The 19050-nt window shown below is 53.1% G+C and overlaps 2 protein-coding genes and 1 non-coding gene across 3 annotated transcripts; 2 read left to right on the top strand and 1 right to left on the bottom strand.

Moving 5' to 3' along the window:
- Positions 1-1111: 1111 nt before the first annotated feature.
- Positions 1112-1183, top strand: TRNAC-GCA (transfer RNA cysteine (anticodon GCA)). Its single transcript has one exon. It is a non-coding gene; the product is annotated as a tRNA-Cys (tRNA).
- Positions 1184-4654: 3471 nt separating this feature from the next.
- On the top strand, positions 4655-16827 carry LOC119107204 (glycine-rich protein 5). The gene is made up of 4 exons (XM_037230599.1): positions 4655-4740; positions 14650-14858; positions 15435-15576; positions 15953-16827. The coding sequence occupies exons 1-4, from the start codon at positions 4701-4703 to the stop codon at positions 16348-16350; spliced, it is 789 nt and encodes a 262-aa protein (XP_037086494.1). The 5' UTR covers positions 4655-4700; the 3' UTR covers positions 16351-16827.
- LOC119107203 (uncharacterized) lies at positions 4748-13628 on the bottom strand. Its single transcript, XM_037230598.1, has 2 exons — positions 12865-13628; positions 4748-9743 (listed from the first exon to the last, which is right to left on the bottom strand). The coding sequence occupies exon 2, from the start codon at positions 9297-9299 to the stop codon at positions 8076-8078; it is 1224 nt and encodes a 407-aa protein (XP_037086493.1). The 5' UTR covers positions 9300-9743; positions 12865-13628; the 3' UTR covers positions 4748-8075.
- Positions 16828-19050: the final 2223 nt, after the last annotated feature.

Below are 19050 nucleotides of genomic sequence, written 5' to 3'. Positions count from 1 at the left end.
AATGGTCAGAATAGGCCCTCTACAGGCCAAGATGGGCCTTCAATAGTCAACAAAAGACCCTCTTCAGGTCAGAATGGGCCATGTACAGATTAGAATGGACCTTTTACCGGCCAGATTGGGCCTACTTCAGTCAGAATGACTCCTGTAAGCCTGAATGGGCTCTCTTCAACTCAACAGATTCAAAATTCAGTTCAAAATTCCCTCTACAGATGAGAATAGGCCGTTTATGGGCCAGAATGGGCTCTTTACAGGTCAGAATGGGCACTCTACGGTCAATGTGGGTTGCTCTGCAAATAGGAATGGACCTTTGCATGCCAGAATAGGCCCTTCACAGTCGACAATGCCATCTTCAGCTCAAATGGGCCTCTGCAGGTCAAGATGGACATTCAGCAGTCAATAATGAGCCCTCTAAGCAGCATGATTGGCCTTCTAGACAGCAGACTCGGTTCACACTGTTCAGCGAGAGGAGTGCAGGTGACATGAACCACCTGAGCAATTTCCCGTGTTATTTTCGCTTTGCATAGTGTGTGGACTGAGGCTCATTGCTGTTGTGCTAGTATGCAGTGATGCGGGCACCACATATCGCACCAAATGGAGGTGCCCAATACACATTTTTGTATCTCTAAACGCCAGAAAAATCCCTCTGCAGGTTAAAACGGCCCCTTTGCAGACTAAGAACTGCCCTCTGCTAGTCAGGGTGGGCTCCAAATAGACCAGAATGAGCCTTCGACAGGGCAGAGGGGAATTCTACAGGCAATTCCATAATCCCTTTCCAGTTCAAAGCGTCAGAGTTCTGACGTACCAAAATGGGCTGTCCAGTGGCCCTCCAATTTGAGGGGGACCACCTACCTCCCTCCCGGAAACACTGCCCCCTACCAGTGCGTGCGTGGATTGCGGTGTTCACCGTTGTGGAGGCGTAACTGACAGATTTGTAACTCGCGGATGTGAGGGCGACATTACGGCATAATAATAGGCCGTAGGCAGGCGCGCTTTCTGCCATCCGGCGGTAGAGCGATGCGGTTGCTTTTGATGACAGCTCTTGTGGTAAGGGGCCGTCGTATGAACGTGTGGCAATTGCAATTCGGCCATGTGCACGTAAGGACTGCAGCAGGGGGGTATAGCTCAGTGGTAGAGCATTCGACTGCAGATCGAGAGGTCCCTGGTTCAAATCCGGGTGCCCCCTGGTCAGCCGGGTGTTTTAGGTGCATTAGAGCGCAATTACATTGCGGAAGACCACATTGCGGCGTGGGGCGGACTGAAAATAATCTGCCCGTCATCGCACCCCTTGCTATTCTGCCGTTTAAGGTGCATTGGCGCGCTTTTGCCACCCTGGAAGAGTTACGTCAGATGTGCGACGGATTGTCAATAATCTGCCCGTCATGCCTCAGTCGCCGCCTCATCTCTGCCCTGTTCCTCCGTGGCAAAATGCTTACCTCAGAGCCACAGGTGGGTTCAGAGTGCGGTTGCCGAGGAGCTAGGCGGGCTCCTCGGTACCCCCATTCTGGAAAGGGAGAAGGCGGCAAATTCCACGCGTTCCCTTCCTGGAATCTTAGGACCAATGTGCCGATTGTGAAAAACTAAACGAGGGTTCATTTCTCTCGATGATGGCTACAGTTTTAAAAAAGTATATTGCAATTTCACCCCTGCGGTTGTACCTGGACTCCCCTCTGGCATGGCTTTAGCGTGCTATTTGTTGCACGGAAATGGAGGATGAAATGTAGCATCCCCTTGATCGAGGGCGTCACTTTCTAAAATCAGTTGGAGAAACTCAGCCAAAATGGCCGACCAAACCAATTTACAACACTTGGTTTGTTCCGGCCTTAAGCCACTTCAGGGTCCCTTGACTGTCATCTGAGCGCCCGTCCAATAGACCAGGGCCCCTGAAAAAGACTCCGGCCAGCCCTTTGTGTCCTGAGGTTCCCAAATCGGGCCCTTTATCGTCGGTTCCAGTAGCTCCAGGCTCTCTTAGGGCCTCCTAAAACAACTTATCTGGCCGACTCGGAACCCCTTGCCAACACAGGGCACCCTATTAGACACTATTGGCCCTTGAGACGCTGGGGCCCAACCGAGGCAACTTGCTGGCCCCGACATTGTTCCTGCTGGAGAAACGGAGCCGACGGTACGGCACTGGTAGTATCTGGGTGCCTGATAGCATCTGATAGACATGTAGGCCTTTATCGACTCAGGATGCCCCGATCGGCGCAAAGGGCCCTCTGGCTTACACTGGAATGCCCGGCCCTGCAGGCCAGTGCCCATGCATACGACTTCCGGCCGGTCTTTCGGACGCTTTGGACCCCCGAATTGGGCCCTAAATCATCGGCCTCGAGGGGCTCGAAGGGTCTCTCGAAACCTAAGAGGGGCACGTATCCCCTGTTCCACCCCCCCCCCCCCGCCCCCACCATGCCTGCGCCACTGTAAGGGATCACTGATGACTACCGCTGTCACTGATCGTGTTGTACAACTACCACAGCTACGATACAGCAACGATGTGACAAATACCCTTGCTTCTGTTTGGGAAAACATCGTTGTCGTTCATCTGGGCATCTCTGTTGTTTTAAAAGTTGCCATGTATTAAAGTCCCTTGTTCTTTATCCAAATACAGGCTTTATCATTAGACAACTTATAGACTAATTAGACTAATATTTGCAGACTGGCTTACCATATGAAAGAATCAGCATGCAAAAACACCAGGCACGTACAGGATTTCGGTCAGTATAAAATTTACATGCTACTAGTTATGATGCGTTTAGGTACCCACCACCTAGAATACCAATAAACAAGATAATTGTTCTGCATTAGCTTGGCCCAGTAGTTATTCTTTGCTCATGCGCATTGTGGGGCTCAGAGGAGGGTTGGAGGGGCTCAAGTGAGCATTCCAGGGTAGTCAGTCCCCTTCCTCCCCTGCCCCTCCCCCCCCCCCCTCTGAAGGCATGCAAAGTGATGTCCCCGGCCTCTGTCCTTGTTCTGGAAAATGGTCTTCCGAACCCGGCTTATTACTCTCTTGCTCGTTTCTGGGCGCCTCTTGGATCTGAATTTTGGTGATCTACGGGTAGCTGCAATGCTTTTGGTTTGGAAGAGGGCCCTCTCAAAAAAATTTGAGAGAGCAAAAACATAAATTTGCAACTCTGTCCGCGGGCAGGGGCCACCTGCTCCTTCTACCATCCAATCCCCCCTCCCCCCATACTGGAGCAGCCACCCTTCCTGACCCCTGGACGTGCGGCAGCGTGGGATGGTAACCATCAGTGCTCTCGGCGATATGGGAGAGGCATCCGCGTGGCGCTGCAAGCTGCATGAAGCCCAACTGAGTCTTTCATGTATGCTTCTCCATGCAGGGCAGTCACAGGAATCGGTCACTTAAGATTCCGATTACATCATGCAGGCCTCAGAGATGTCATTGTGTAGAACTCCGGAACAATGCCCGAAGGAACGCAGTCCGTATCATGTCTAGCTTTTATTTCATTCATCTTCATCATTTAATTCACATCATTTGACAGTTTATTTCGCATTATTGTAGCTCATTAGATATATTTTCACATTACTGTAGTAAATCATTCTTTGGTTATTTCATTCATATATATATATATATATATATATATATATATATATATATATATATATATATATATATATATATATATATATACGTAGATGTGTGTGTGTGTGTGTGTGTGTGTGTGTGTGTTGTGCCTGTGCGTTTATATGCATGTATATATATATATATATATATATATATATATATATATATATATATACATACATATATAGATATATAATTTATGCTATATTGTTGGCATATCTAACGACGCAAGACAGGCTCTATCAAGCTTACCTGAAAGAGGAGGGTCCTGACAGATGTTACGAGGTGCTGCGATTTGTGGTAATTCAAACGTTAAAGTAGTTACAAGGGAAGAACGTTCAGAAATGATTAAGGTAATGGATGGATGGCATCCTGAACTATCGTTTGTTGCTCTTGAAGTGCCTATACCATGCTTGCTCGAATCGTCGGGTGTTGAGGTGATTAACGACGGCTTATAACCTGTCTCACGCTACATCCCAGAAGCCTCGCGTGAAACCTGCGCGGCAAATCTATCTGACAGATGAGTTACGCACGAGTGTGACGGTGATGTTAATTTGGCACCAATACGTCTCGCCACTCGGGCTCTATCATTTACACATGGCGCGTATAGACCTGTCACAGACCCTCTGAACCAGATTAGTTCGATCCCGTAACGGTAAGGCTGCCGCCGCAACAAGGCACGTGTCACAAGCGTTGTGTTTCCCGCTATAAAAAGCTTCACAGCGCGTCGGCAGCGCCGGCACCTGACGAGCCCTACCCGCGATGTCGGGAAAACCAGCCCGCAGGAACCTGCTATCTGCACCTGCGAAGCCAGGCGCGTGTACATCTGGCGGACTGGCCACCCGCCGACACGCGCAGACACGTCCTGCCTCAGCCGCGGCTCTTGTTTCACCCCTCTCCTTTTTCGCATCTCACAGTAAATAGACCGCACCTCGCTCATACCTTCCGTGCGGACTGCCCCAGCCGCGGGCCGCGGCCTCTGACGTCACCGCCCCTCGACCAACCGCGCGGCCGGAGTGGGGGAGGGGAGGGGTGATCCGTGACGGCTTCTGCGCCGCCCGGGCGCTGAGCGACAGTGGATCCGTGGAGCGCGGCTGGGAGGTGACTGCAGGTATCTTCAGCCATGTGGACGACAGTGCTAGCAGCGCTGGCTCTGGCCCACGGTAAGCCTGAGCGGCGCTTGTGAGGGGCTGGTGCTGCGTGGTCTTCGCTGGACTGTTAGCCCACAGCAGGTCGGGTCTGCGAGGCCACTGGGTATGCAGGCGTGGTGGCCACGGCCAGCCATGGGCATCCGGGTTGAGACCATGCGCATTACTGTACCGTTTTCAGCGTGGTTTGCCACGACGAGGTCATGCTTGCCCTAACCTCCTTTACCTCGATATCATCCAGCAAATGATCACAAGGAACGCCTGGTTTCAAGCTATGTTTCGGCGTGCGAAACTGTGCACGCAACTGACCACGGTAAGCGCGGCCAACACACCAACGCAACAGAAACCAATCGAGCTTTACTGAAACGATTTTGAAGTTTATGCTACCATTTCGTTTGAAATGTAAAGCTAAGTTTGATTTGGATCGCGGCGGTGGAAAATCAGGCGCTTTCTAGCTTATTTTACAGTTAGTACAGAGTAGTGGCGGCAGAACCTTTGTAGTGTAGAGATGAGGGGGCAAGCTTGGTTTTGCTACATTTCTTTCCGTGCACCACCATAGGCTAACGTTAGATATGCCTGGCGTTGGGGGGGGGGGGGTTGCTGCTTCCTTGCCATTCCTAATCCCCTACCCCTCCCCCCGCCCAGGTTTTGCACGCGTTGTTTGCAAAATGGCAGTGTCGGTCTCGTCCAACTGAGGTTATATTCACCCATCGCTTAAGAGCACTCTTCACGGTCACCTTCCCCACTCTTACCTAACTGTGCTCGGGATGAATCTTAAGTAATGCAGAGGGAACAAGAGCGACTCAGTTCGTCCACACATTAAGCGACTTAGTTCGTCCAAGTAAGGTCACGAGTGAGCCGTGAGCCGTCGTGTCCAAACAGCTTGGGGCCTTAATCTGCGGCCCATCGCGACCCGTTCTATAAACTCTCATCCGTCGCGTCATTTAGGCAAACATGCAGTCTGTCTGCAGTCTGCGAAGACAATGTGGGTCGCACGTGACTGTCGTACTAAAGTGGCCTCGCAGGTGTTGTTTAGCACGAGTGGACGGCAGATGTGGTTTTACCATACCATACTAATACCGGTCGGACGACCTAATCATCCCTGATCGCGGTGTCTTGTTAAGTGCTAGACATACCTTAACACGTAATACTGCTAATGTCATGTCATGTCATGTCATGTAATGTCGTACTGCTAATCGAGGGTGCTTCTCGATCATAAGGACTGAACAAATCAACCACACAAAAAAAATATGTTTACTGGTCGATGTCTTCCCAGTTTTCACCTCCGGAGCGCGTTTTGTGTTTCGCGAGCGTATGCCCCTGCTGAAATTTTCACATCCTGATGGGTGCTGGCCGAAGATGAGTGGAAAATGGGGAGGGAAGTTATTATAACTTTCGATAAATTTCCGAGTACACCCTTTCCATGGCCAACAACGAAGTGCGCCATCCCGCATGTCTATGGTCTTTAGGATGCAAGCGAGGCAGTAAAAAATACTCTTTTTTTCTTCAAAGAGAACGGTACGAAATTACCTTTTACGCAGCAGTGCGTAACGAAGCATTGTGTGCCAAAAATGCGCCGAAAAAAATTGCGTGCTCGAAGAAATTTAATGCAAAATAGTGCATGTGCGTAGAAATGTGCTGCGAGGACAAAAAATGATCTACACGGAAAAGTTAAAAACACATTAAAAAACGTTAAAAACACGCATTTCGAGCCTTCCTCGGAGGAATATGCGATACGAAAACATGTTTGAAATTTTGCGCAAGTAACTTAAATTCTTACTATATGGTTTCCCATGTGCAATAAGTTGTGCATTTGTGAATGTTCGCACGCAGAAGTGTTAACGCGAGGGTTTGCGATGCGGATATTTGGATTTAGAGACAGGCATAGGGAACGCGCCAAGACAAGCGGTGCGGGTATGACGTTTTAGGGACAAAAAAGTGTAACACAGACCACGAAACAAACGCGTATGCAAAGAAACGAAGGACGAAGGAACGAGCACGAACATAGAAATGCAATGTGAAGATTTGCGGGCATAAGGTTTCTCCATACAAAAAAAAATGTGTACATGGCTGTTTGCGCGAACGAAGCACGACTGCGCGAACGAAGTTTACGCCCGTCAAAATTTACTGCGGTGATTCGTTTTCAATGGTGCATATATGGACAGATGCAATACGAAGGCATTCGTGTTAAACGTTATGTACGAATTAATGCGATTGAGATGTCATGCAAAGTTTTGCCCTATCCAACAGGTCCTAAACGTATTGCAGCCATAGCAAACCCGCGTCATCGCCATCATGTTCAGCTTTTTATCCCGGATGCGCAGTGGGCGATGACTGTTGACCCTCGGTCCACGGCTGATGACCACCCCGTGGTCAGGTTAGTACGTGTCATGGACGTGGACTGCGTCAAACCGGGCCTTCCCGACAACCCGACCAAACGAGCATAATAGCCGTCTCTGTTACGCTTCGTTTGGGCAGACGCAGGCCTGGCAAAATAGATATCGTGCTTTAAAACAATCCGGTTCGCCTTTGAGGCGTGCGTGGCGCTGTTTGGGAAGAAAAAGAAGTGTTGGTACCTGGCGACGTTGTTAGCGGGGTGTCGTCGCCGGGATTTCCAGTCCAGGGAGAGAGAAGCCGCGCATCATAGTTAAGCCGTAGGGTGATGGGGTTTTCCAGAGTGGCGATGTTTTGGACCTTCGACAGACTCTTAGTTCGTGTGAATGTGTAGTTTCTCGTGTCTTGTATTCTAATGCGTATTAGATATACGATCTCTCAGCATTTCATAAGATATCTGCGGTCCACGATTTGCACACAACATCGAAAAACGTACGGTAATAACGGATTCCACTCTATGCTCAGCGCACAACGGTATCGGCGATTCGGCAGGCGCTAGTTATTAACTAGTGATCAATCTTGTTATCAATCTATCTAGTTATCAACCTTGCTTGGGGACCAAACACGTTCAAAGTGTCCGCGGAACTAGCGTTTGCGAGTGAAGCACGAGATACAGATGCAGATGCAGAGTCATAGTCATTCTGTATGCCGTGTTTGGTTAAGCTTTTTGCTTGCTTTGAAGTTCCTTATGACTTCATACCTTGTCGCAACTATTATAAAGGGGAGGGATATGAACGTAGCTCTGCAAGGATGAAGTCATATCCGTAGCATTCCAATCGTCTTAAAGGATCAGGAAAATTCGACACTTGGTTTCGTGTACAGTGAACTCCGCTACAAGAACTCCTCGCTATGAATGATCCATGACTGCAGATTGGTGGCGCGCATTGGTCAAGGCACCTCGACAGGTACCGCGACATGACGCGACAGTGGCAGGCTGTTCGGAGGAGGTACTCTTGCTATTCATCCAGCCAGCTGTCCCCCTTGCAGCACGGGTCTACGGGTAGGCTTTCCGCCTTCGACCCAGGCAGCACAGGCAGGCGCCGGTACAGTTTCTCCCCTTCCACGACCAGGTCTTCCATGGGTAGCTCTCCCACCCAGTGCGCCAGGTCCGGCCGCTGGATCACCACCCGCTCGATCAGCTCGTGAATGGGCTCACTGAGCGTGTCGGAACCCTCCAACATGACGTCGTCGTTGCCGACCGTCAAGTGGTCGATCGCGCCGGCCAGCAGGGCACGCGCAGCGGGGCCGAGGCCAGCCCGCAGCGCAGCCAGCGACGCCGCCAGCCGGCGGAGCTCGGCCTGGCTCCGGCCCGCCCAGGCGTCCATCTGCGGCTGGAAGTAGCACGGCAGCGAGCCGACCCGCAGCCGATCCTGCAGGTAGTCGAGGATGGCCAGCAGCGACTGGTGCGGCGTCCGTGTCGACCACCGTGCCGCCGGCAGCGTCTCCCACAGCCAGAGCAGCGCCGTCTTCAGGTGGTAGCTCTTCAGCTCGGCCGCCGCCTCGCCCAGAATCGACTTGCAGTATTTGAGCACGGTTAGACATGCGCGCTGCGTCGCGCTCATGGAGCGGTAGGCGATGTACTCGTGCCGCGAGAACGAGAGTCGCCACTCGTGCTGCTCGCTGGTGCTACCGGGGAAGCCGGCCGGCACGAGGAAGGCGGGCGTGCGGCACAGGCGCGCCACCAGCGCCGCGCTGGGCTGGCCGGACGGCCGCGGCCGCGCCCTGTACTCCGCACTCTGCCAGTTTGGGTACGGCAAGCACGGCACCAGGTCGAAGCTGTTCCAGCCGGTTATATTTGAATTGTGCGTCTGTTTGAAGTGCAGCCTGGTGGACGCTGCCGGGCCGGAAAAGCACGGTGCCGAGAAGGAGGTAAGCGGCTCGCTTAGGCTGCTTATCAGACGCACCACGTGCTGGGCGGAGAGCAGCATATCATCGGTGGAACGGCAGTTGGCCCGATGCTGCAGGTGCAGCAGCACAAAGCCGTGGTGTGCGGTCGGCTCCTCGCTGTAGACGATGCCCGTCTGCGAGACCTCAGCACCGGACGTGCCTGGGACCACGTCATCGGACGGATGCGGGTCCACGCCACGAGGTCGGTCCGGGGTCCTGTCATCGAACTGGTCTGAGACCTCAGTAGCCGATCCGGACCCCTCCAATACCGTGACTTGGCACAGCTGGAGCATGATGTCCGTATCGGAGAGGCTGCAATCGGCCCTTGCCACATTACAGCCCTCGCGCACGCTGCCAGACAGGTAGATCCTTTTCCACAGCCAATTTGCACTGCCGTACGCATGTGCAGCTGGCTAAGCTCGCCGGCAGTAGCACTGGCAAGCTGCCAAGACCGTCGGGGCTCAACTTGCGGGCCAACGATGCCTCGTGTGGGGCTGCAGTTTCTACATGACTCTTGGTGAGACTGGTATGCAGACATAAGAGGTCGCAGAGGATCGAAGTCAATGTTTCGGAGCTCCACTGTTCAGGCTCAAGCTGAATCCAGGCGTCAACCTCGGCCGTGAGCCGGGTCAGCTGAGTCTCCAGCATCTTGTGCTCCCGCGGCTCCATCTTTGAAATCAGATTGCGTCGCTATCGCCTGTTGAATGTCGGCTTCTCCTCGCGCTGAACATCAGTGTCTGCAAGTCAAGATCACCGGAGTCACGACAGCTGCCGGCAATATGTCACAGTCACTGTGGTCATGGCCAGTGACGATGACCAGCGACGAGGAGTCTCCACGAGCTATGGGGCTTGGGGGAACGGTTCATTTGTTTTAGTTTAGGTTGCGCGCTTCATGTTCCTCCGAACCCCAAAAGCTATGGGGCTCAGAGGACGGTTCTATCTGTTTTTAGATCAAGTTGTGCGATTATCAAGGTTAGCACTTAATCGAGTGGTTGTGAATGGTTGGGGGAGGGCTGGGGGCACGTTCGTGGCATGTTCTGGCAGCGTTGGGCCCCACAAATTTGTGCCGCAAAATGCATTTTTCCTAACAAGTCATTCAAAAGCACTGTTCGGATTACATTGCCCAGGTCCCGTTTTGTCCTTCTCCCAAGCTCTGAATCGTGGTTACGACCAGACCTTCAACCCTCAGCCCGTCCGTTTAGCACCGTGGTCACCACAGTCGGCGTGTCGCGCTGAGGTGCGATGTCACGTGGGCAAGGTCCTGCGCCAATCGGAGACCGCGGCCTTGAAGCTGGTTGTATACAGGCCAGGTAACTGCCCGACGAGTTCGTCACGCGAGGTGGTGGGGACGTGATGCCAGTGACGGATCCAGGGGAGCAGGGCGCGCGGCCATGCCCCCCCCCCCTTGAGTCCCGAAAAAGCCTACAGGCTTTAAGGGACCCATAGTGGGCCACACAGGGACTCACGCAACAAACTTCGATGTCTTTGGGCTTCGTGATAACCAGGAAATTTCGCAAGCGAAAGTGAAGGGCTCACAAGCAGACAAATATAGCTAGTGACTTATGCACATGCACCATTTGAGAGCTTGATGCACAAATATAATAAATGCCAAATTCAATAACCAGAGGAAATGGCGTACGCCACGTCGGAGGTGCGCAAAATTGTGTACATTTGCGCGTAAAAATTCATCGGCCCACATCCGATTCCTGCTCCAGCGCTAACACGCTGAGGTAGATCGCTACCATGCAGTCTCAGACTTGTGTACGTGAAGTAATTAAGCCAGGCCCGTGCACACGATTAGGCGAGACGCCCTGGCGCTCGCAAACGCACGTGGGGCTGTCGGCAATAGTTGCATCATTCTGATTTCATCGGGAGAGCTCATGGCCAAGGTGGAGGGCCCGGAGCGGACAATAGTGCCCCGGCTGGTTAAAGTTTAGGTCCCCGTCAACGGCGTAGGCTCTCCGATCGTATGGGAAAACTCAAGGCCCGTAGGAACGGAACATGAGCGATCGAGGGTGCCACAGCAGGCCAACAAAGGGGCTTCTGTCAAAATACAGGGTTCTCAGAGCAAGTGAGAAGAAGCCAAATCCAACGTGGTGGGCCCCTGAAAGACTGGGTGTGCCCTGGCGGGCTAAGATATTGGATCCTGGCCGGAGCACTGGACCCTTTGAGCAAAGGACCCTAGAGCCATTTGAGCCGCCTCCGTGGTATGGGAGAAAGATGCTGGGCTCGTAATCCAGCGGCACTGGGTACGGGTCCCGGAGGGGGCGCATTGTTTGGCCCGACTGAAATGAGAAGGTCAGCTGGCAACTGGCCAACGAGGGTCAACCCTGGCCCGGGGCGGCCGTGTCGCAGCATTGTGCGGCACGTGCAAACCCTCCGCATTCCTTTCAGACGCAGGGATGGAGGCGAAATTATTCGTTGATCTGGACGGTACGACTTGGGTGGTGGGTTCAGGGTGCACCCAACAACGTACGCTTGGCAGGTACTATGAACCCGAGGTCACCCATACAAACCATTAGTAAACAATTTAAAAAAACAAAATAAAGAAAAAGGATACCACTCAGGAGCAGTGTACATTAATAAATGTACTGGGCGTTCAGGAGTGCCCGGGCGGGTTAAGAGAAAGAGCCCCGATAGCAGCGAAGGGTCCTAGGCGAGTGAGATTAAAGGGCAAGAGTCCTAGATCAATGCAGAGGATCCCTCAGTATCGAGTGTCTCGCTGCGTTATTGCGCGCAGATGAGGCCCCAGCAATAGCGCGAAGAGCCTTTCGGGAGAATGGCAAGAATCATGTCAGCAAATAGTGTCCCAACAGCAGCGTAGGGCCCCCAGAACACATGCAGCGCGCAAGGGCAACATGGAAGGGTCCTTAGCCATCGGATTGGCCTGGCAAGTGGACACATGGGGCCCCCGGCAACAGTGAAGGACCTCTGGAAAGCGTAATGAGCCTCGAAATATTTCCAATCACCGCCCTCTCGATCAGCGAAGAAGTATCTTTCTCTGCTCAGGTTCTTCATATTTGCGTGTGATTGTTCTTGGTCGTCTGGAGGTCCAAAGACGTCCAATTGTGTTGTGCCTTGTGTCAGAAAAACGCGCCCGTCCGGCCGGTTATGAGCCCATGCGGAGCCTATGAGCCTCTTAGGGGCTTAAGGGGGGGGGCATGTACATGTTCCACATTTGAAGATATTGAAGCAAGCTTCAGATGTGACGAAATAAGCTCATTTATGCCTTGTTTTCTTTTGAGTGGAAAAGACTGCCCTAAACAACACAATTTCCTTTTATTAGTGCATATGCTCCTTGAAACGTCATAGTTTGGCTGCGACATGAAACATTTCATAACGCTGCTGATAATGGGCACCAACATGTCGCTTCTGGCTCATTAACAAAAGTCCAGATGATGTCAGACAAGCGCCAGATATCTGCGCCAGATAACGCCAGATAAGGCCAGGTATCAGCCACGAACTTCGGGGGGGCGCAGAAGGTGCACTTCGCATTAATGATGATGAACTATATACCGAATCGGAGGAAATGACGTCACGGCGCGTAGCCCTCTCCCTTAAAGGGCATGTTCCATATTCATGTGGGGTTTTGGTCTGAAATAGCTTTCTTGAAGACCTTTCGACGCTGTTCACAATTCTGCCCTTCTTAAAACCTAAGCCCCTCTAGTTTCTGAGCTACACGCCCACGAAAATGGGAAAGGCATATCCGGGGCGAAATTTTGTACCCCTGCGGACGGAAGTTACTAAGGCTGTACAAAAGCAAGTAGGGTGTGGACCCCACCCACTCCAGCACTGCTCAACCACACGAGTAAGTCCGGGCTCTGATCAGCTATGCACGAGAGTGTCTGGCATACTCACCCCGCGTTTCGGGAGTGACGCTGTCTGGAGCTGATTGCGGCACTGTCACCGACGCCGGCCACTGGCGTCCCGCCGACGCAGAGATACACAATCGGTCGCAAACAGGCCAGTTCGGCCAGCGGCCGCATGGGGCGCCACCGTCGGCCGGTCGGCGGTAACTGCGGGGGTTCCCAAGGCTCTATTGCAGCAGATTGGGTGATAGGATTATACCAAAACATATAAGATCTCAGGTTTGCCCCATCGTAGCGATTGTATTTGTTAGTTTTGATTAATAATTGTAGTCATAATGCAACTTAACTGCCATTTTGTAAAGACAATCGCTAGCTTTGTATCATAATCTGAAAGAAGGAATTTGTACATTAGCATCCGGAAGGGCCTAAAAATATGCATATTTGTCGCAATGAGACAGCTCTGGTGCTCCGGTGACGTTGCTCCGGTGATATTATTAAATTGCATTGGCTCTGGCGTATATTGAAAGATTGGCGTAGTTAAGCATGGCCGTCTAAAAATACACCATGGGCGTGGCGCAATCTAAACCTACCGCCTGCCACACTGCGGGCTGATTACGGACTAAGCGTAGGCACGAAGACACCAGCAGGTCTGGTCGGTTAATAATTGCAAAACACGAGAAGTATAGATTGTACCTTTAATTTTCCAGCTCCACCCAAAAATTGTACCACCACGTAGCGGTGCTGTAAAGGCTATTCCGTTCTTACTAGCAAGCTAGAAATGAAACAGGCGAGATTGTCGCCCGGGCTACCTTCTAAATGTAGACTTGATATCCTAAAGAGTTCAAAAAGCTTCTTCTGGATGCGTTGTCACTTTCGTCCGCCCATTGGCTACCGCTGAGTGTTAGCCGTAGCGTAGGGTAAGGGCCGACGCCGCGCGGCCCCTGGAGACCGTAACGCCGGGTGCGCAGGTTTTTGTTGCTAAGATTTGTGAGCGTGCATGGTCAAAACCCAAAGTACATCATTTTGAACGTTTTATGTTTCCAGACGAACATGGGTTGAACTTGTCGCTACAAATTTTGGACTGGAGGGGGGGGGGGGGCATTGATCACAATCAGAAGGACCTTTGCCAACCAATTTCCTCTCCTCCTCTCCCCCCCCCCCCTCCCCGCGCTTCCTCCATCCATTGCCAAAGATCTGTCTACGCCCACGCAGTGTAAATAAAACAGAACATTTACCTCAGATGAAACGCCACACTGCCATTTGCTCCACAATTTCGGAAAGAGAGAAGCCCAAATCGGGAGATGAAACCGTTTGCTGGTGTTACTCGGGGCAGGTTGAGTCATTTTGCGCTGTTCAACCTCTCCTCCCAACTCACTTTGCGAAACCACGCTCCGGTGCTCGGTCATTTCCGGTTTGAGAACCGGCGATGATTTTGCGGATAGATTTGTCCGATCTGACCTGCTGGCGACTTCGCGCCCGCGCGATGCCCGTAATCCACCCGCAATGTGGCAGCCAGTAGTTAAGGATTTGTTGTACCCCGCTCGTGGGAAGTTTCAGGCCGCCGTGTGTTAATCAATGTTTCAACATGCGCGTTTCGCCGTCATGGTATATTTAGCATTGCAGCTACCGCGCTGCACAGTGGAGAGTCGAGCTTTGGCATTCTGCCAGACCAGACCGGTTGTTTACGTGCTCGCGCGAGCTCATGACTTCACTGAGGAGGTTCGCTGACCAGCCCATGGTGAAATTCCATAACATGAAGTGAGTTGAGACCAAGTTGAACTGAGTGTTGTCCATCCTCACACACACGCACACACATGCTCCCTTCTGTTGGCAGCGGGCCACGGCTTCGTCTTGTCCGGGTTTTCGGTGCCTGGCAGCCCCGATTACGGGTCGACCGTGCACCTGGAAGCCGACTATAGACTGGGCCGTGGAGAGTACATCAAGAAGATGAGGTGGTTTAAGGACGGAAACGTCTTCATGTCGTACTCACAGAGGCCCGACGAGTTCTACAACTGGACGCCCGTCGACGGAATCAATATCGACGTAGGTGGTTCAGAGAGTGTCAGGGGCGTTGTGGATCGATGATATGTTGCGGGAAAAAACTATTTTTTCACCGAACGGCTTGCGAAAAATGTTAGCCAGCGATTCACGTGACTTGTTATCAGCGCTTTCAATACATCCGTTGTAAAACGCGGAAACCCACCCAGTCTGACTTGCACCAGTACATGTCTTTCATCAGTCTACTCAAAGCTCTGAGAGGGCGGGCAGAATGATAGAATTTTTATCACTGGAGCAAAGGTTTCTTTTGGGGCTGTACTTTGGGGCGCCTTTTTAGCGATCGTTGGTTCCGACCTTGGGCCATCATTGACCTAGTGAGTAGCCATGACCGCTTCACAGAGGCACAAATAGCGTGGCCCACGGGTGACACTCAAGAGACGCAGATGGTGTTCGCCTCGCTTGACTAGTGTATGAAAATTAACTTGAGTGAATTCCCTCGCGTAAAATAGTGCTCAGCATTATAAGCAGGCTGACCAAGTTCACCCGTCACTTTAGACGCACGTCATCTCCACAGACGTGTCGTAGGAAGCTCGTTCTGATGTAGTTCTGGTCTTGCTCCAGAGGGCCGCGTCGTCGTCGTCCAATGTGGTTCTGACGAACGTGCAGGACGGGGCTTCCGGCCAGTACACCCTGGAGGTGCAAGTGTACGGGCCGGGCGGCAACGTGGCCAACATTGTCAATAGCCAAAGCATGAGCGTTGGAGGTCAGTTTCCTTTCCTGTATAATCACGCCATATTCGCCCCACCACCTTTCTGTACCCTCACGCCATGCTCGCCTTATCACCTCCCTGCACCATCACGCCATGCCCCCCTCCCCTCCGTCCGTCTCCCAGTGCACCCAGCTGCTTACTCGCCCCCTGACGTTCGGCCAGCCGCCACCGTTTTATGTCGTCGTAGATGTTAGTCTTTCAGGTTCTTTGGCGCGAACTCCTCGTGATAACCGAGGCGAGGTAAGCCGGTCTGCCCATGGCGCATCAACGGTGATGAGATGGATTTCGTTGCCAGGCGCCGTTGGACTGCCCCAGAGCCGACAGTACTGACCCCCCCCCCCCCTCCCCCTCAACGCCTTGGCTCCTGCAGGTGGTGGTGGCCTTGGCACCCGGTTCGGTGGAGGCTCGGCTGGAGGCGTCGGCGGCACCACCTTCTTCCAGAGCTCGTCCACCGGCGCCGCCTTCCCGGGCGGCCTGGGCACGGCCACCACCTTCCAAGGCACCACTGGCGGCGGTAGCTTCCAGAGCGCGACCGTGGGCGGACACCCGGGCGGTACCCATACCAGCTTCCAGAGCGCGGCGGCGGCAGGCAGCGTCGGCCCCGACGGCCTCGGCATCCGCGCCGGCTTCCAGAGTGGCGGCGCCCCGGTGGGACCTGACGTGGCGCAGACCATCCAGAGCGCGCTGGCGGAGGCACAGGCGCAGATCCAGAACACCGTCAACCAGATCAACCAGCTGCAGCAGGCGCTGGCGGGCATAGGGTACTAGATGCGGTACTGCGCACAGCACGGCCGGTGTTGGGCGGTGGCGGCGATCGTATGCCCGCTGGCGGGATCGTGGTGGCGATCCTGTGCCTTCCCGCGAGATGGCCGCGGCGACCTTTGTGCCTGTCCACAGCAATCGCGCAGGGCTTGCGGCGATCCTCTGGAGATTTATGTCATGCAAGGGATTGTAAGGGTCCGGGCTGTTGACGGAGGGGCCCATGTTGCGTGAGCGATGCAGACCACGCGAGTTGTGAGACTGTGAGCTGGCATTCGCTTCCAGATGGAACGCGTGTTGTTTATCGCGGTCAGTAGGCCATTCAGATAAATTTTGACGATAGGTTTTGATAGTGCGTCCAAAGCAGTGAATCTCTGTCGTTTCTCCACGGAGTGGTTTTGCATCTACGGCACACCTGTATTAACTGGCTTTTTAGGGTTTATATTGCTGTACCTTTGTTAATAATATAAAGACCTTGACAACGTGTTTATTCTCTCTGTTCTGACCTTCAGAGGTTGAATAAACCCATGGAAGCCGACTTCATTCGGCGATTTTTGCCAATAATCATCCAAAAAGTATAGGTGTAAAGCGCTTTGTTAAACATACCTCGGAACTAGCGGCTTGGGTTAATTTGAGCGGGTGAGCAATGGATGGCTGCAACCAGAGGCAGATCCAGAGCTAAGGGGGGCACGACGCCATGCCCCCCTAGAGTCCTGAAGGGGTCCATAGTCAGCCGAACGGATGCAGTTTTGTAATCCAAAACGCCGCAAAATTGGACATTTTTGGGCTCCCATGAACAGCCGCGAGCGAAAATGAAGGGCATACGAGCAAACAGAAATAATTCTTCGCTGATTAAGAGGTTGGTACTTGAGAGATTTCAAAGCTCACTAGGTTGTCCAGAGGCCTTATACTGTTCCATGCTGTCCTACGTGCTCACTTGCAGGGTAAGTTCGATCGCTAGGGAACGTTCCACGCTGCCCTTGATTTCTTTACACTTGGTCGGAGTGCCCACGCTGCTGTCGGGGTCGTTTCTGCTGGTATGCCGGGGCACTCTTGTCGATCAGGGCTTTTTACAGATGCTTCCCATTCGTCCGAAAGGCTCTATGAGCAACAACTGGGGCCTTACATGTTAAAATGCCGGCATATTTTAGGTTGCTCAGGGGCCATTCACGTTGGTTTCGGTAACCTACCGACAAACTTGTGGCGCACTCATGGTCCCTCTATATTGGGCTAGGGCCCTTCCAATTCCTAGGCAGTTGTGGAGGATTCTTAGCTCTTGTCGAGGGCCCCACATGTTAACCTGCTGGAGCACACACGATTGCTCTGGGCCCTTCACATCGGATCTTGGTTGCGTCTAATTTCCTTGGAAAGCTCTGTATTCTTGTCGGGGGCCCCATCTGTTAAGCTGTTCGGGCACACTCGATCGTTCGGGAGCCCATCACGTTCAGTCTTGGGTACGTCTTATGAGCTTTTTAGGGCCCTACACTTTTGACGGGACCCTACTCGAGCGGGTTAACTTCCGTTAACTCGCTCGTGCATGCTCCATCGTTTGGGCCCCCCGCATTGGGTCTTGGATACTTATTTTTTCATTGGAGAGGAAAAACAGATGGCCCCGACACTCTTGTCGTGGACATCTGTTCACCTGCTGGGGTATACTCGATAGTTCGCGGGTCCTGAACATTGGCTTTTAGATACTTCCTATTTGAATGAGGGCCCCATCATAGTAGGGTTATTATATCTTCTAATATACCTGGGCAATCTTAGTCGGTCAAGGGTCATCCGCGGATTCTTCACATTCATCCGAAAGGCTCTATACGCTATTGCCGAGGCACGGAACGGAATTCAAAAGCCGGAATGCGAGGATTTTTTGGGAAAGGGCCCCAAACTCTAGGGAGACAAAATGTTACGCCCCACCCCTGGCAAAATTCTAGATTTGCCCTTGCTACGACTTCTGGAACTAGATCAGTCACAAATCCATGGGCAGCAGGTAATTTGGGTCCTGAAAGCCTGACAAAAACCCTGTTGATTTCCCTAGTGCATGCACTTTTGGTATGATTGATATGCGGGACTTCAGGCTGAGAACTGCTGCAGTGCACTGCCGTCGGCTCAGGCTTCAGGCAGGCCCGATTCATGCACGTCAAAAACGCGTGGCAGATGCCCCTATCTGCAGGCCTGCTCGAAATGTCACGCGAGGACCTGCTGCAGCCGGCAGCGGCGGTGCGAGCTGGACGGCTCCGCTCCATACTGTGGTTGATCGTCAGACGTCGCGTTCTGGGTGAACTGGCGTCACACGCGCCGCTTCACACGTCACATCGAGCCCGGATGGCCGGTGTTCCGCTCTACGGTGATTCGCGGCCGGGGAGGGGCAGGCGTGCCACCCCGCCGCGCCCTGCTGATTGTCCCTGGGCCGCGCGCCAGCCGGAGGACCGAGTCAAGGCGTAGGTCGCGCGGGCAGAGAGCCAGGACCGCCGCTGTTGCCGGCCGGACCGAGAACAGGTGAGCCGCTGCCGGCCGGACCGAGGACAGGTGAGCTGCTGCCGGTCCGACTGAGAACAGATGAGCCGCTGCCGGCCGGACTGAGGACAGGTGAGTTGCTGCCGGCCCGACTGAGGACAGGTGAGCTGCTGCCGGCCGGACCGAGGACAGGTGAGCCGCTGCCGGTCGGACTGAGGACATGCGAGCTGCTGCCGGCCCGACCGAGGACAGGTG

The sequence above is a fragment of the Pollicipes pollicipes genome, unplaced genomic scaffold, assembly GCF_011947565.3.
Source record: "Pollicipes pollicipes isolate AB1234 unplaced genomic scaffold, Ppol_2.1 Scaffold_6686;HRSCAF=7923_pilon_pilon_pilon, whole genome shotgun sequence".
In the NCBI taxonomy this organism is placed as follows: domain Eukaryota; kingdom Metazoa; phylum Arthropoda; class Thecostraca; order Pollicipedomorpha; family Pollicipedidae; genus Pollicipes; species Pollicipes pollicipes.
The sequence above is the reverse complement of the archived record's forward strand: the minus strand, read 5'-3'. Positions and strand labels throughout refer to the sequence as shown.

What these genes read in the sequence shown, in the direction of transcription:
- LOC119107204 (XM_037230599.1), top strand. Translation starts at nt 4,701, where the DNA reads ATGTGGACGACAGTGCTAGCAGCGCTGGCTCTGGCCCACG. An exon ending in AGCGCTGGCTCTGGCCCACG is followed by an intron (nt 4,741 to 14,649) that starts GTAAGCCTGAGC and finishes TTCTGTTGGCAG; the next exon opens with CGGGCCACGGCTTCGTCTTG. An exon ending in CCAAAGCATGAGCGTTGGAG is followed by an intron (nt 15,577 to 15,952) that starts GTCAGTTTCCTT and finishes TGGCTCCTGCAG; the next exon opens with GTGGTGGTGGCCTTGGCACC.
- LOC119107203 (XM_037230598.1), bottom strand. Translation starts at nt 9,299, where the DNA reads ATGCTCCAGCTGTGCCAAGTCACGGTATTGGAGGGGTCCGGATCGGCT.